A 16,496-nucleotide genomic window follows, 5' to 3' on the forward strand; every position below is an offset into this window, starting at 1 on the left:
CTTACCCTGACAGGCCTTCTGTCCTCCAGATGCCACCAAGGGCAGCCAGGACATTCCCCCTGGCATTGCTGGAACCAGCCTGCAGCACAGAGAGAGAGAGATGGGAAATGTTGGCAGAGGTTCAGTGATTTACTGGGCTCCTGCCCCTCGTTAGTGCTGCATGACAGGAATTACAGACATCCCCATAACCTCCTCACCCCGGGCACAGGAAAAGCTCCTCACCTACAGGAATGGAAAAAAGGACAGAAAGTGAAGCAGAGACACAGGAGAACAAAACAATCAAGGTCCCAGAGCTGGTTAGTTCAGAACTGGGCAGGCAGTTCCTTCTGCACTACACTCAGCTCTGCATCCAGCAGCTGACACTGCAATTAGACATTAATAAAAACTTTCTCAAAGCACCAAGTGACTTTGCTGCTCCTTTAGCTTTAAAAGAATAAAAAAACCCTGAGTAGTGTACTGCATGTGAAAATTGTCTTGACAAACAGCAGGACTAGAGACACTTTAATTCCATGTGTGACCTCGTTAATGTGAAATGATCAATAGAAACTGAATGGTCTCAAAGCACCCTCATTTCTTTCCCTGGTTGCTCAGAAGAGAGGCAGAGGTAAATAAAACCCGGTTTTTACAGGTTTATCACCAACACTATCCAAAGACACACCCCAGCAGTGACAGATAACACAGCAGATGGGACCCAGCTGGGGAAGTGCATTTTAGCAACAAGAAACACCCCAAATTTAGAGATGTGAGGAATAGGGTAAAAAACACCCACAGAAACTCCAGAATGCCCATTCTTCACCAGCACAGCAGCTCTTTTCAGGGCTGGGAGAGGCTTTAGGAGCTGAGGGCCCTTAGCTTGGTGGCTCTCAGCTCTGCCCTGGCTCAGTGAGATGATGATGGGAACACCAGACTCACCAGAAATTTCTAAACTTATTAAACTTGCTGATTTTATAAGCAATCTTCCTCCTGCCCTGGTTGGCTGATGTTGGCCATCACAATCTCTATAGTTAACATTTTACAACAGAAAATCCAGCACCAGAAAATACATACAGACATACCAAAACAGCAGAATGAATCCCTGATGGGCAGTTTAACTTTGGGTTAACTCTGACTCTGCAAGGCTTTTCTCCTAAAGACACTGCATGAGAGCCTGGAGGCTGAGCACAAGCCCAGGTCTGTTTCAGACAGCTCCCTTGGGAAGGGACCAGAGAAGCATTCAAGGAAAGGAACACAACAATTTCATTAGCTCTGCATGCAGTGCCTGTTCACATCTACTCCTGCCTTCCAGGACAGGAGCAGAAATGATTATTAATAGGGGCTGGATTTCATTCTGTAAGGACCTACAGAAGCCCTGGAAAGCCCAGGCCATCCCCTGGCCTGTCTGGTGGCCTCCTCCCCTCCCTCCCTCTTACCTTTGCCAACATAATTCTTGTCTTTGCTACGTCGAGCGGGGTGGTGACTGCAGCTGCAAATCCACCTGAGAAAATTAAAACACCAGGCACAAGTGAGACATTGTTGTGTGAATATGAATGCCACACTGCCTATAATTCCCAGGGCTGTGGTCAACACTGCTTTGTTATTAATACCTACAGCACGTTCCCTCACGTCAGAGCCCAGGTACGTCTGCCCAAGGCCTGGACACAGACCTTTTGTTACTGATATTGACTCTAGAAAACAGCTCTCTGCTGCTAAACTGTAAATCCAAACATCCCCGGGGACATTGCTGTCTTTTTGTTCTGTACTCTGTACACACATGAACACAGGAAGGTTGTAAGGATAACAGATTCCACCTCCAACATCTACAGCAAGTTTGGAAGGAAAAAACTGCTTACTCATTTGCAGAGATAGGAAATAAACCAGCCACACTGTGTTCTGCCTGGAGAATTAAAGCCTGACCATTTAAATGCTGGCAAGACAGAATCATGCTCTGTCTCTGAAACACATATGCTTGGGCTACTCAATAGATACACACAGACTGGATCTGGGACTGTTCCAAGGAAAAAAGACAAGTCATTGTTTTGGATGGAGCTCATCTCCAGCAGATGAAATCAGCTCCACTTTGGATAACAACAATGTGAAGCTGCCCAAGGGTCTCAGGAAATTGTCAGAAGTCTGCTGTCACAAGTGCCATCTTACCCTCAGGGGCATTTTTATTCTCGACTCTCTCCAAACTTCACCCTTGGAGCTCATTACTGTCACTTGCCCCAGCCAGCTCAGCTGTGGCTTTCCTCCTGACAGCCAGAAATCTTCAGCTTATCCATCTGCATGTCTGGCCCCAAACGTGTGTGTCTGGCTCTGTATTTTAACCGTTACCACAGCCTGGCCTCTTGTATTATCTAGGGACCAGCTCTGCTGCTGTTCCTCCCAGGATTTTATTCCTTTCCTTTATTTCCCCATCCTAAAATCAATTCTAATCTTTCCCTCATCTGTTCAAAATATTTCAAGAGAGTAATTCATGCTGAGGAAGAGCCAAAGTGAAGGAAACTTCTAAAATGCAGGAGCAGCAGTAAGTGAAGAATTAAAGGGGAAGAAAGGGAGGAGAAAAGAGAGCAAAAACTTGTTCTGAAATCTTTCTTCTTGCTCCTAATTTTTTCTTTTCTCTGGAGCTTGTATAAATCCTGTATCTGCTACAGCCGGGAACAAAGTGACTCCAAAGACTGAAGCCTACACAGTGCCCAGGGAATAAGCTAAAAATAATCTATTTTCTGTTCCAAGTTTTATGGAATGTAGAAAAATTGATCTCTCTTTTCTTGGGATGGGAGAAGGGGAAAAAAGCATTTCTTCTAAAATCTTTAAAGTAATGAAAAAAAAATAAATCACCCTGCTGGCTTGTGTTTTTACCTGCATCTCTCTTTCTCAACCACCTTAACTTGAACATATTAAACCCCTGTTTTATGACAGAGCAGGCTGGGCCAGCTGGCACCCTGCTTGACTTCTTACAGCTAATTAAGGCATGTCCCATGACAGTTCAGGAGATGCAGTGAGGCACATGTGCAGTGCCCTGGATCTCAAACAAGATTAGCAGGAAAGTGGAGTCAGTGAGCAGCCCCAAATGCCTGGTTTTGGGAGCAGCTCCACTCCCATTGGGTTGGCCCACGTGGTTCACTCTGCCGGAAGCTTTCTAGCAGTGATACCTCACTAACAAGCAGAAAAATGGGCTGTGTATTCAACAAGACAAAGCAGAAACTATGAGCAAGTTAAACCAAATTCCAGTCCATTCTTGGACCTTCTTTAAGGTCAGAAAATCTTTTTATTGTGAGCCAGTTTTTGTGTAAGTGACCGAAAGGCTTCGAGAATGGTCCGGATAGAAACTTCGGTACTCATGTCAGCAATGTATTTTTAGAATGGTAAAAATAATCTCCATGGAAAATAGTGGCTTTACAAGTCTGGATGTAGAAGGCCTTCCTTTGCCCACAGACCAAGCTAAAATTAAACAGTGAACCACATGGCTGTCAGGCCTGTATCAAGCAAAAAAATCTCAAAGCATCACCCAGCTCTGATGGCAACACTTTAGTCGGACTTACTTACATCTCTTATCAGATTCCTGTAACTTTTTAAATGCATTTACTCCTGAGAGTTTCTTATTGGCAGCAGCTTCAGTCTTGGCTGATGGACGGGTTAGAACAAACACAATTTATCCTGACATGATGTTCCCAAATTCTTATCTGAAAAGTTTAATCAAGGCTGATTGGTTTTCATTTTTTCCCCAGCTGACATCTGGATCTTCCCTACTCTTTCGTTATTAACATTTCAATGTTTCTTTTTCCATCACTGGGAAGTATTTGGTACAGATTTACCAATCAGTTCAGAATGGCAACAGCAACAATAAAAAGCTTCATAAGCACAACAAGCAGCAGGATAGCAGCTAAATTAAAAGCAAGTTTGTATATGCTTGACAAAAACATGAGATTAAAGCTAGCATTTGTTGGGGACTGCTCTTTATTGAAGGCAGAGAGTCTGACAAAATGAATGTTCTCCAGCCTTAACTCTAAATGTCCAAGATAATTTTAGATTGACCTCTTAAACTGAGTACACAGGTATCCAGGAAGAGAATAAAGGAACTTAAAACTTGACTGCTTCCAATCAGAAGATTGATACAACAGACACAAACTGTAAAAGGCAGTCTATTCATTGAAAATAGGAGAGCTGGGCACTGCACTAATCCACAATAGGGCCCAACAGATCTTTAAATCACTTAATTATGTAATAGTCATTCAATTCCTGCTGTCACTGAATTTACCAAGAGCTGCCACACGAGGCTGGAGCCTGCTCCACTAATCAGCAACCAGGAAAAGCATCAGAGTTCAATGTGGACAAGAAAGGCTGAGACACATGGAGCCTCCCACTCCTAAATCATCCTGGGATGGGATTTCTCTGCAGAGCTGATGGAGAACAGGGCACCTTTGCAGGCAGTCGTGTCCAGACTCACTCACCAACTCAAGGCTCCTCTCTCCCTTCCCTAGACAGAGCTGGGGATGACTTGGGCTCAGCAAGTAGGCTTAAAGATGGATTTTCACATGAGAGAAGGCTCTTGGCTCATTTATACTTCTAGCTGAGCAAATTCCTCTACTGGGAAAATAAACCTTCATGCAGTAGTGGAAAATTCATCACCCATCTCCCAAGAAGTTACAATGGTCACTGTATATTCACACTTTACCAAGGCAGGGTGTTAAACAGAAAATCCCCCTGCTACTCACACCTTCCCAATGACCAGCCCTTGATGGAAGTGCTGGTGACAGACATCTGCAGAGCATGATTTACCTTTATTTGGCAATAAGAATAAAAAGACCTGAAGACTTAAAATATTCCTCTAGGTTGCTGGTGGCATTTTATACCATTTTAGCTGTCATACACAAATAAAAGCATCAGAACTGAGGGAAATACTTCACCTGGGAACAATACATAACCCTAGGTTCTCACAGCCTGTAGAATTTGCTGCTACAGGAAAATGTTTCTCAGGTACTTAGGCACAATCCTCAAACAAAATCCTATGAAGGGAGAAAGACAAATTCTCCTTCAGTTTTGGCATCTTGCTTTTCTGTACCATTTTAACTCCTCCTCACCTCTTCTGCAGGGTTCAGGGAATCCTTCTGGCCATTACAGGGGTTCTCCCTGAGTCTGAGTTCTGTCATATGGCCCAGACCTCTGCTCTCCCTTCTGCAATACCAGCCCTGTTCTCTAGGTCAAGCTCATTTCAAGAGACAGGAATTTGTTCCTTGTTGGAATTAGCCCATCTTAGGAAAAGAAAAACGATTCAGGTCAAACTGTACTATTGGCTTTTTTCCTTATTTTCTGTACTGACACCTGGAGGTTACCCAGGACCTTGGTTTTTGTTAATAAACAGGGTTTTTTTCACTTTCACCCTGGTATTCATTTCTCTCATTGGCAAAAAGGGATTATTGGAGCCTTTCTCTTTAGAGGAAATGTTCATTCCAGGGCGTTTTCTCCTGAAATTTGTCTCAAAATCAAGACATGGGTTAAAAAACTGAGTGGCTCAGGTCCAACACTAAACCTCACAGCATCCTTTTACACTGACTGATCTCCAAGTTCACAAATGGCATTTTTCAGAACTCTTCAATCAATAAGCTCTTATTTTAACTTTTGTTTTATTGGTATCATGTTAAATTTTTTTAAGAGGAAGTTTATTCTGGTCCTTTATCAGTGTGGGAACGACACCTGCCTATAGTACAGCAAAGTGATCCAAGAACCTCTTTGGATTTCAGCAGAAATACCAAGACAAAGCACTGCTCCCTCCAGAGATTTAACCAATTCAGGGCTAGGAGCATGTTCCAGGCAGACTCTGCAGGGAAATCTTGAGAACTACTCAAAAATTTATTCAGAGCTATAGAGTTAAAGAGGCTTTTAGACACAGTGTGTAATCTTGTCAGAGCCGATTAGATCAAAACAAAAGTGATGGGAAATCCTCCCTGTTCATGTGCAAAAAGCTCTCCTTAGTGCATTATGACTCACTGGACTTGCACCTCCATTCCTGGTGACTTTATTACCACAGAGCATTAATTATTAATGTTCAGCCACACTTCTTCTTATGGCAGTGAGAAAGAAGGCAATTTGCAGTCACATTAAATGGATATTCAGGTTCTCTGACAAGCTGGGGATCACCTCGATGCTCCAGGGCAGTGCTTTTCTCTTCCAACAGCTAATACCCAGTGGCAGGATCTCCTTGCCACTGTCCCTTGCATGGAGAACACAGGAAGCCCAGCAGCTCTCCTGGGACAGCCTGCCTTGGCACTCTGCAGGGCTGGGGTGGTGCAGAGGAAAGGTTTGGTTCAAACACAACCTCAGGCTTAAAATCTCATTTAGATCTACCCTTGGGTTCTTCTGCTCAGGTATCACCTTTTCCCACTCCCCAAATACTCCAAACATCTCTGTTAAGACACCAAAGATGATGACAAAGCTGGACAAGGCCTTGAGGGATTAAATTATTAACAGATGAGTCAGAGAGGATTCCAAATCTCTAACATTTATGTTCAGGCCATTTACATTTCCATAAAAAGCCCATGGATCACATACATCCATTTTACACATGAGGGCTGAAACTGCTGCCATTTCACAGGCACTGGGGATGGAATTCAACAGATTGTTGCTCTTGGTTCTGTCTTCACCAAACAGTTATAACCAACTCATACAGACACACGCACATATGTGCCATAAAGGGAAGCTAAACAGGACTTTTCTTTCTGTTTCTTTCAGCTTATTACCCTGCCCCTCAGGACCTCTAACATATTTTTAGAAAGTATTGAATTCAAGCAAAGAACACAGGAGAAAGGCCTGTCTGTGTGATTTCACCATCCCACCACCACCATGGTGGCATTTGAGGGCATATCTGTGTGCAAAGTTTGTTTTATGGATAACATTCTTCTTTTAAGGACAATAACACAGTGATTTAAAATCACTTGTATATGCACACATACATCTTGTTTTATTCACAGGGTACTGGTGAAGATTTTTTTTGTTTTGGGATTGAGAGAAAGGGATAAAGAGTTTGGTTGGCCTTTTCTTCCCTCATCTGAAGCTACATGTAGGTAGTTAATAATTTTTAACTCTGGAATCCATTGTTCAGAATGCAGGAAATTATTTTTCCACTACCTCCCCTCAGCAAGAAGGCTAAATATTTTCAGTGAAACAGAATGGATGCAGTACCAGAATAGATCAATATCAGAGCCAGCTTGTTAACATATCTCAGAGGGAGGCAGAGGGGAAGGTTCTGATCCCAAAAGAGCTCAACCTCCTGAGCTTTGAAGCAGCTCCTCAAAGGACACATGAGAAAGGAAGATTACAATGCTGCTGGTGAAAAGAAATAATGGGGAGACAAAAAGAAGGAGAAGCTGGCTGGAGGAAGGGTAACCCAGAGAACATTTATCCTCACCAATTACAGCATGAGCTACAAAATAAGACTCCTCTTATTTTGACTGGTCAGAATCAGGACATACAGAAAAAGAACTGGAGGCACAGGGCTAAATTCTCAACTGAGGCACCAAATCTGACCTCAGGAAATTATTCTGCAAGGCTTTGGGTAAATCAGATAACCTTTCCAGCTCTCTGAACATGCCTGAACACAGTTTTTGTATCAATCTAACTGTAAAGAAATCAGCAGTGTTAAATTAATGAGCCCCCTCACACCTGCAGACATACAGATTGCATTTTAAAGCATTTTTAGTCTGTTAGTTTGATTTGTTTCAAAACTAAAATGAACGATCTGCTTCATTTGCTCTCACTTGGTTTGCACTGATTGATGAAGTCAGTGTAAAATCCAACAGCAGGATCTTAAGCAGAATAAAACTCCCTTCCCATCAGCATAAACAGAAAAAATACAGCTGGACAAGACTACAAGAGGTCACCTAAAATATTCCCTTGGCCCCAGAATGGAATCAGTTCTACCTCAACCATTCCCTCACTGCTCACACACCCGATCTCTTAACCCTGTGCAGACACAGCCGCGCTGCCTCCCCTCAGCTGTGCAGCTTCAGTGCCCTCCAAAACAAATCCTCAGTCTCTAGTGGAATTCTGCTGCTATTAATACTTCATTTCCCCTAGCAGAACTTATTTTTTAAAAAATTACATGCAATGTAATGGCTCCGAGTTTGTAAGTTATCAAAGAACAAGCTTCGCTTTTGATAATCTCCATTTCAAGAAATGCTATAATTTCTCTTTAAACAGGATTTATTTTTTCCACATATTCTGTTACTAGTTTGGAATCTTAAAATGTATTTTAGCTCCTCGGGGAAAAAGCTCTGGCTATCCATCCCTTTACTATTAATCTGTTTTTTCTATTAAGACAGTTGAATCTCTCCTCCCTCAAACTTGTCAGCTACACTGATGAGTCATTAATTGATTTTTCTTTTTCCTCTTTTTGTTTTTTTTGGAAGCAAGTACAGTCGGCTAAAACCAAGCAAGAAGCCTACTGAAGAATTCAATTAACTTCTGGCTTGTTTGTAACAAATAGTGCAGCATTGTATTCTGCCACCCTTTATTCTTGTTGTAGTGTCTGGAGATTGCCCAGATGTTTCATGCTCTGGGGTTTTTTTTGCTGCAGAAGGCTTTTGCCTCCAGGCTGAGCAGTGCTGGCCCTCTGCTCTCCTGCCTCCAGTTAATCTAGGTGGCTGTCAGAGCTGTCACAGGGATGGTGAATCACGGCCTCTGCAATCACTTCAGCCCCTGGGGAAGCGCTCGGAGCGAACAGCTGCACAAACCCCCACCCAAACCCAGTTTCTCCTGGATGAGGATTTTACAAATCAACTTTGAAATAATCACAAAGCCTGACTGACAGGCCCACAGTTTTTAAATAACAGAAATTTGTCAAAAACAAATTGGTTGTCTTTCAAACAGACACCCTGGTTGAGTCTTTTTTTTTTTTCCTCCTTCTCTTTCCTTTGCTGACTTTCCCATTTCCAAACAACAACTGGATCCGTTTTCTTCTAAACAAACTTGAATTACAAAGGAATGTTGTTCTGCTATACTTAATAGATTTGCACATTTTTCCCTTTCTTCTTTAGTCTTTCCCAGTATAACATATAATCCTTTGCACCTGCAAAAGCTCCACAGACTGCTGACTGCCAAGAATCCACCACGTGACCCTGCTTCCATGACCAGAGATCCTGTGTTTAAAGAGAAAGGAAAATAAAAAGTTATTAAATGTTTGAATCTATCTGATCCCCATGTGAGTTAACTCTGAGGATGGGAACTTAAGTGAAAAGCTATTTTTGTGGCATTTTTGAGTGATGTAATAAGTGATTTTTCCCAAGGAACTTGTGTACTTGAACAAGCAGATGGAGTGAGAAAGACGTCTGGAACTGAGGAGGGCTTGAAGCAAATTGCTTTCAGGGAATTCATATGTATGTATTTAAGCCTGTGGGCATGCAACTTTGCAAATATTTTGTGAATTTATTTTCTTTTTGGCAGATAAAACAGCACAAAGCAAAACACTGAGCGCGAGGGCGGCATGCAAGAACCAATATCAGCTCAGCCCAGATGTACAAAAGGCTCCCATTTAAAATGAGCTTCCACGAGACACAAATCCTGTTTGCTCCCCTACATTTCTTAAACCAACCCTTCCCCTCACACTCCCCAAAAAAACCCCACCATTAAGAAATTACTCTTATCACTCCCATTATACCCCAAAGCAGGTGTGTCTCTGTTTTTCACTTGGCATTGTTAGGGACCACACACCCTCCTCTCCACACACCCTGCTCCCATCCATTTCCTCACAGCAGCATTTAAGCACACGCTTTTAATGCCCCAGCAAGAACAGTGCCTTCCAAAAGCACCTCTCAAGTCACATCACACAATTTGATGAGCCCTGGCAGTATCAGCAGCCAAGGGCAGTGTCTGTTCAGGGGGGTTTTCCCTGGCAGCTGCAGTCACTGTGCTCTCCCCTCCTGCACCCTGCTCCATCCTCGTCCTCATCTCCTGAAACACAACTTTGGAAGCTCTGGAGGAGAGGTTTCTGGTTTATGATGTGAGGATCAGCACTGAGCAAAAAGGGATGGGATCCACAGCCCTTCTGAGGCCCACCGCAGAGAAATCAGCAATTTTATTTTATAGCTGTGGCATTCTCCTTCTTTTTAAAGTCATATTACTTCTGTAAAATTTTCTTAGAAGCAACTGGATAGCAGTGCTAGGCTGAGATTATTGCTCCTGGGCTCCTGGTCTGCAGTGCAGCCACTTCCCACTGGAGCAGGAGAGCTCTGCTCTCGTTTGCTGACTCTTCATTTAACATGCTGTCCTCGTGACTCGCTCCTTCCAGCTTGGCTGGCGGTTATATTTCAGCTGAATGTTTTAAAAATCAAACTGTTCAAGCAACAATGGCCAGCCACAATGTTGTTTGGTACCCTGCCACAGCTAAATAGCTGCAGCTCTGCTGTACGAAAGCACTAGAGGGGTTCCAGCCTCTCTAATGCTAGCCATTCTTTTCCTGGTGTTTTTGGTATGGGCTGCTATTCTGCCATCACCCACAGCAGAAACTGATTTTCATTTCATAAATAAATAAATAGGGATTCATAATTCTTCAAAACCATAATATGCTTTTCTGGAATAACTTACAGTCTTTGGACATACAGTTCTCGTGCAACTCAGTCCTGATGGAAGAAGGACACACTCCCCTAGACAAACTACCGTCCAGAGCATCTGGGTACTCTCAAAGCATAAATCCCACCTTCAGCACCCATCTGCAAAACACTTCAGGTGCTTAAGAAACCTTGACTTGAAAGCCAGGGTTTAAAAACTGAGCTTCTGGAGCCACAGCTTTCTTTTGATAGAAACAGAATTATTGTTGGGGTTTTTTTACACATTCTACAAACATCTGTACATCTACAGCTAAGCCCAAGAACTCAGAGCAGTTACTGCTGCTATGTAAAAATGCACTGTGCAAGAGCTGCTGGAGGACTAAGAGGAAAACCAGCCCATTAATACATTCATGGCTTTGCCAGAAGCCCAGCCCATTCTCAGTCATGATGGGGTTTTATGTTAATGTCATTGTCCAAAGAAGAAGAAGGAAAAGGTCGTTCTGATTTCTTGGCATGTAGCTCTAAAATCTAGTTTGTGATAAAGCCTGGCTGCCCAGGGCAGCTCTGCACAAAGAGCCTCTGCCAAGCAAGGCAAACAGTGATGAACTCCCATCCATTACGCCTGCAAATTGACAACAGGTATTTGCAACAGTCATGCAAGATGGAAAATGCTTTAAAAGGGTGGAGCCAGGAACAGTTCAATTAAATTAGGGAAAAGGAGAATTGAGGCTGGAGAACAGGAAGCAAATTCCCCAACAGTGAGGTCTACTGAACCACGGAGCCAGCCTCCCCAGGGAGGAGAGGAAAGCCCTCTCCTTTGAGTCATTTAAAAATAGACTGGAGAAGGCACTCAAGGCTGAACTGTGGGGAATAATCCTGCACTGGCAAGGGCAGGATGAGATGACTTCATGTGTTTCTTTCCATCTCCAATTTCGGTGATTCACCCAGAGCTCCAAACCTGAACATGCAGAAGAGCAAGAGGGAAGCGGGGCACGAGGACACGATCCTGGAGGAAGCCAAGAGGAACAAGTGTCACAGGGCCAAGAGGACCTGGGCAGGACTCCTGTCCAAATTCTTTCTAACCACACGATGCTGTGGGCCAGGATGACGTGCTGGAGGTCACACATGTTTTCTCTCATAGTCCATGGGCCAACTAATTGACAGGGCTGGTAAGTCAGGCCTGTAAGTCCTTCAAAAACACTTGCCCTTTGAGCAGGTTTTAATACCATTAAAACAAGGCAAAGCACAGAAACTGTTAGGGGTTTGTAGATTACTATAAAACCAGGGCCTTCCTGGAAAGAAACAGAGGATCCATATCTGCCTAAAACACTGACTTTGAATAAAATTGCTGGTTATTGCAGTGGTACAGTGCTTAGGGCACACTCTGCCATCCTGGATGCTGCACAGAAGCAGAAGAGCCTTCCACTACGGGGGATAATGGGGAGAGGTCAGGCAGAGCTCAGAGCCCAAGGGGCACAGCTCAGAGGCTCCAAAGCAGGGCACAAGTGCCCATGTAAAGCCTGCAGAAGCCCCAAGGACACTGCTCAGTCTCCATGTGCTCCTGCAGGATGAAACAAGCCGCGAATTACGAGCAACACGACTGCAGCAGCTGGCTCAGCCTGGGTCCACCACTGCCAGCACCAAAAAGGCTCCTACCTGCTCACACTGTGCTCCTGAGCAGAAGGCTGCAGGGGACAACCTGGCTTTTCCAGGGCAGTCCCCATTCCCACTAGCAGTCACGGCCCAGGGAAGCAGAATGACAGGGAGCACATTACATGAAAGGGCCGCCATGCCAAGCCTGTGTCATGTGTATTCTATTAAGCTGAAGGCTGAATAGAAGACTTTGTTTTCCACTTCAAAGGACCCCATCCCAATCTCTCTCTCTCTTCCCTTATGAATAACAAATTGGAAATAAATCTTCTGGCTGAAGTGCATGGAAACTCATACAGTTGGGGCCCTCTGCAGCTTCTCAGCTCAATCACATGGTAATTTTTTTTTGTAAACACTTTTCTGTGATATATATGTAAATCTGGCTGTGCATTGCTGCACCGTGTAAAGCAATCCAGCGGGTGTGGCCTCAGGGGATGGCACACAGCAGGAAGCCCGACTGCATATTTCCAATTATCCACAGGGATAATGTTCACAGAGAAGGGTCAAGTTTTATATGTGGGCAGAGCCCTACTTTTCTTCCTAGAGATCCCATTTCATCCTGCTCCATAGGCCAGTGTACCCGAATTCTCAGCACAAATGTTATTTAGCTCTTTTGATACTAAGAAAACAAGGACATCTCATTTTGTTGGGCAGAGTGAGCATTGGAAAAGTCATTCTCAAGGTATACCAAAGGCCCCTCAATCTAAAAAAAAATTTAAAAATATGGAAAATATTACCAAAATATTACCTCTGCTTTTAAATAGTGGGGGAAGTATTTGGTGCCCACAAATATGGACTCCTCAGTGCTGAGGACACCTGGCCTCCAGATGGCCAATAACCTTTGACCAGTGCACACAACTCTTACCTGTGCATGCCTGTCACCTTTGCCAATCATTTATAGTAAAAGTTTGTGCAAAAAATCAGCTGTCAGCTTTGTGTTCCCTACACAGCCAGGTCATGGTCTATATTCAGGACATCTAAAGTTTGGTAACCAAGGAAAATGCAATACCCACACCTCTCAAAGCTGATGACCAACCCAACACCACCAATGCTGCAGGAAGCATTGCAGAGAATAAGATATCTCTGCCTTGGCCTTGCTATCCTTCAAGCAGAACTCATGGCATACACCACACTTGAGGCCTGCAGCTGAATAAATATTACAATTCATTCCAGTGATAAGTATCTATAGTATCTCTGTGTGCCCCTCTGTTCACAACAGTGTTCAACTTCATGGTAACAGGGGAGAAAAAAAATCAGTACAAATGAATCACGTGGATCTGTGTGCATGTGAGGTCCTGCAGACTGAGAAAAGAAAAGCAATTTTCATGTTTGCCTTTCCTGCTAGGGATTTTGCTCACAACGTGGCATTCTGCATGGCTGACCCTTACAGATGCATGGCACATTAGCTACAGGAGAAGCAAAAACTTCACAAGTTGATTGCTGTTTCTGTACAGAAAGTCAACATGGAGCAAAGAGCCAAATGTCCTCCTCAGTGGATTTTTTATGTGCATATGTGCAGCATATGGGCAAGTACATGTGTATATTATCCTGCAGGAAACATGCAAGCCCAAACATGGGAAAAATTCAATGATCTAAGTTCACTGTTGACATAAATGCTGAGACTCCATTTGCACTAATGGAGTTGTGCTCACTTATGCCAGTACTGAATTCAGTCCTAGAATTAAACCCACCCAAATCCTAGATAAATTGAAAGAGAACAAAAGTTGGCCTATATGCAAGAGCATATTTTTCATGTTAAAAGCATTTCATTCCCTTTTTCTGCCCATATAATACTGCATTGATGTCTGTGACCCATTTGGATGTAAATCAAAATGGATGTGCTAAAAGCCTGGTTAAAGGAAATGTTCTTCGAAGCTGTGTTCCCATGGCAAGGCAGAACAGCCACACTCAGTTTCCATGGCACAAAGGGACATATGGGGAGGGAAAATGCACTTCTGAAAAACCACTTTAGAGCCAGCAGGGTTTTTCTTGAGCACCTGCACTGCTCTTACCTAATAGATCTGTGCTTCGTAGGCGTGTGTGAATAAATTACATGGAAGAATTCCATAAATCTGCTAAGATTCTTCAGCAAATAACCAGTGTCCAAATCAAACCTTCAATATTCAGACATCCCCAGATGTCACTGGCAAGCTTAGCAACTTCTAGAGAACCTCTTGTGGCCTGGCCATGCCCAAGAGGGCATCACAATCTGGCTCTGTATCTGCAGACTGTGTGAGCCTGTTTTCCTCTGCTCTGTTGAAATGCTGTATTGATGATCCAAGGCCATATGACTTTTCCCAAACGTGCCTGCAGTGCTGTGAGCAAGGCCTGCATTTGTTTCTCTGCCTTTGGTGCAGATGGTGAGCAGCATTCCTCGGGCCGTGCCCCAGGATGGTGTGAATGACACTTATTGTGGCAGCAATAAAGCCAGGGCTGTTTGCTCAACAGCTGTTGGGTGCATTGTTCCTTTGTGAGAAAAATGCAGCAGCTCTGCTCATGGCATGGGCACGTTACATCCCACCCCCAGCACCCCGTGCAAGGCTGCTCTCCTGATCCAGCACCTCAGCAAATGGCACTCAGTGCTATTTAACCACGAGGATTTAATCCCAAAATCAGCCCAACTGTTAGTCCAAGAGGGAGCAAGGCATGGTAGAACACTTACTGCACTGCCTGGGAGGAAATGGCTTTAAAGCTGGGCCTGGCTTTCATTTGCTCTTGACTTACATGCAGCTGAGCACAGAGGAAAGAAATACTAGACTGCTTCTCCAGGAAAAAGGGAAAATGGTCACCTACCTGTAGGGCAGGGAAAGAGCCATTTAGGGCCCAGTTTGGCTACACGCCTCTATTTTCTACTTGCCCTGTTAAGCAGCAACAGATCTGACTGTAAATTTTAGGAGGGAAATAGCATGCGGTTTATGGATTCAATGGTGGAGTTATAAACACATATTACTGCTGAGAACCCCAGCTGCCTGGGCAGAAGTATTCTGTAAACCTTTCATTCTTATTAACTTTAAAAATCAGGTGCAATAAGCTTCAACCAAGGTTAGAGTGTTCACTCTCCACTGAAAGCCACCACCAAGCAGTCTTTGCACAGCAAGCTTCAGGATGTGTCTCAAAATCCATCTACACTGACGACCAAGAGCAAGGCTGAGCTAAATCACCTAAATCAGCTAAAGCTGACCCTAAAATCAGTTCACACTCTCTGCTGCCCACCCCAGCCCCCAGCAGCTGAGCTCTCTGGAGAGGGAGCCAAGGGAACCAAGCAAATGAGCCCATGTGCATTTCCCCTCTATATCCATGGTTCAGTTCACCAGCACATTCCCCTCCACACAAGTGCCTTGTGCCTACAGTCACAGCTGCACCTGAACAGAAAACAAAGGGCCTGATCCCAAACTTGCTCTCCATTGTGTGGCCAGAAACCAGCTCAGAACCAGCCCATGGAACTCCTGTTCTGACCCAACCAATTTTCTGATCCTGCTCAGCCTCCCAGGAGAACAGCTGGACTCTCCCCATCCTCTTTTTGTGTAACACCTTTTAATTTGTGACACCTACAGATTTGAGAAAATTATTTTATTGCTAAAATCAGTGACAAAAAACCCTTGTGGGCTTACTAGAACTGCAGAAAGTCTGAGAGCCCTAAACTTTGCTCAGCATTCAGAGAGGGAAATCCTGGCCCTGTTGAGTGCCAGAAGAGTCAGACATCACCTCGAGCATGGTCACTTGAAGATTTTTATCTTTCTCTGAAGCTCCTGGGCCAGCAGAGCAGCGCAGTGTGTGCCTGCCCTCCCAGAGAGGCTGGGTTTGTAGGGGCAGGACTGGTTGACCCTGATGTTCCACAGTCCTAGCAATGTCCAAATGTCTCATCTTAAGAGTCAGACCTGTCTAATGAGAAAGACAAAAGGTTCCCAGGATAGCAGGTTTGTTTTCCTTAAAAAAAAATCCACCAACTAAACAAACAAAAACCCCTTTGTTTTTCAAGTCAACTCATTTGAGACCTGTGTCCTCCTGTCCTGCCTGCTCCTTCCCTCCTCCCTGGCTACCAAAGCCTTTTCTGCAGACACACAATACATTTGCTCTATAAAGAGACCATTCTCCCTGTGCAGCTGCATTTGAGTAACTCTCAGAGGCTCTGAAGCACAGCCAACATGCAGAAACATAAAACCCAGGAGGACTGAGTCTTGTTTCTCCTGGGAAGGGTTTATCTTACAGCACTTTTCTCTGAGGGACCTGACCATTGCCACTGAGCCTTAAGAAACAGGCTTTTTTGACAAGATGTTTCTGGACTCATATGTTTCTGTAGCATTTTAAAATGCTATTTTATTGCAA

At 44.0% G+C, this 16,496-nt stretch overlaps 1 protein-coding gene across 1 annotated transcript in view; it reads right to left on the reverse strand.

The window, feature by feature from the left end:
- The window catches only part of SLC25A26 (solute carrier family 25 member 26), an 81,644-nt gene that overhangs the window by 5,041 nt on the left and 60,107 nt on the right, over nt 1-16,496 (reverse strand). Inside the window, exons 7-9 of the mRNA XM_059480174.1 lie at nt 9,044-9,113; nt 1,410-1,474; nt 6-79 (exon numbers count right to left, since the gene is read on the reverse strand). Coding sequence (XP_059336157.1) covers nt 6-79; nt 1,410-1,474; nt 9,044-9,113 — 209 coding nt within the window. The remainder of the gene's footprint in view (nt 1-5; nt 80-1,409; nt 1,475-9,043; nt 9,114-16,496) is intronic.

Source organism: Ammospiza nelsoni, chromosome 11 (assembly GCF_027579445.1).
Source record: "Ammospiza nelsoni isolate bAmmNel1 chromosome 11, bAmmNel1.pri, whole genome shotgun sequence".
In the NCBI taxonomy this organism is placed as follows: domain Eukaryota; kingdom Metazoa; phylum Chordata; class Aves; order Passeriformes; family Passerellidae; genus Ammospiza; species Ammospiza nelsoni.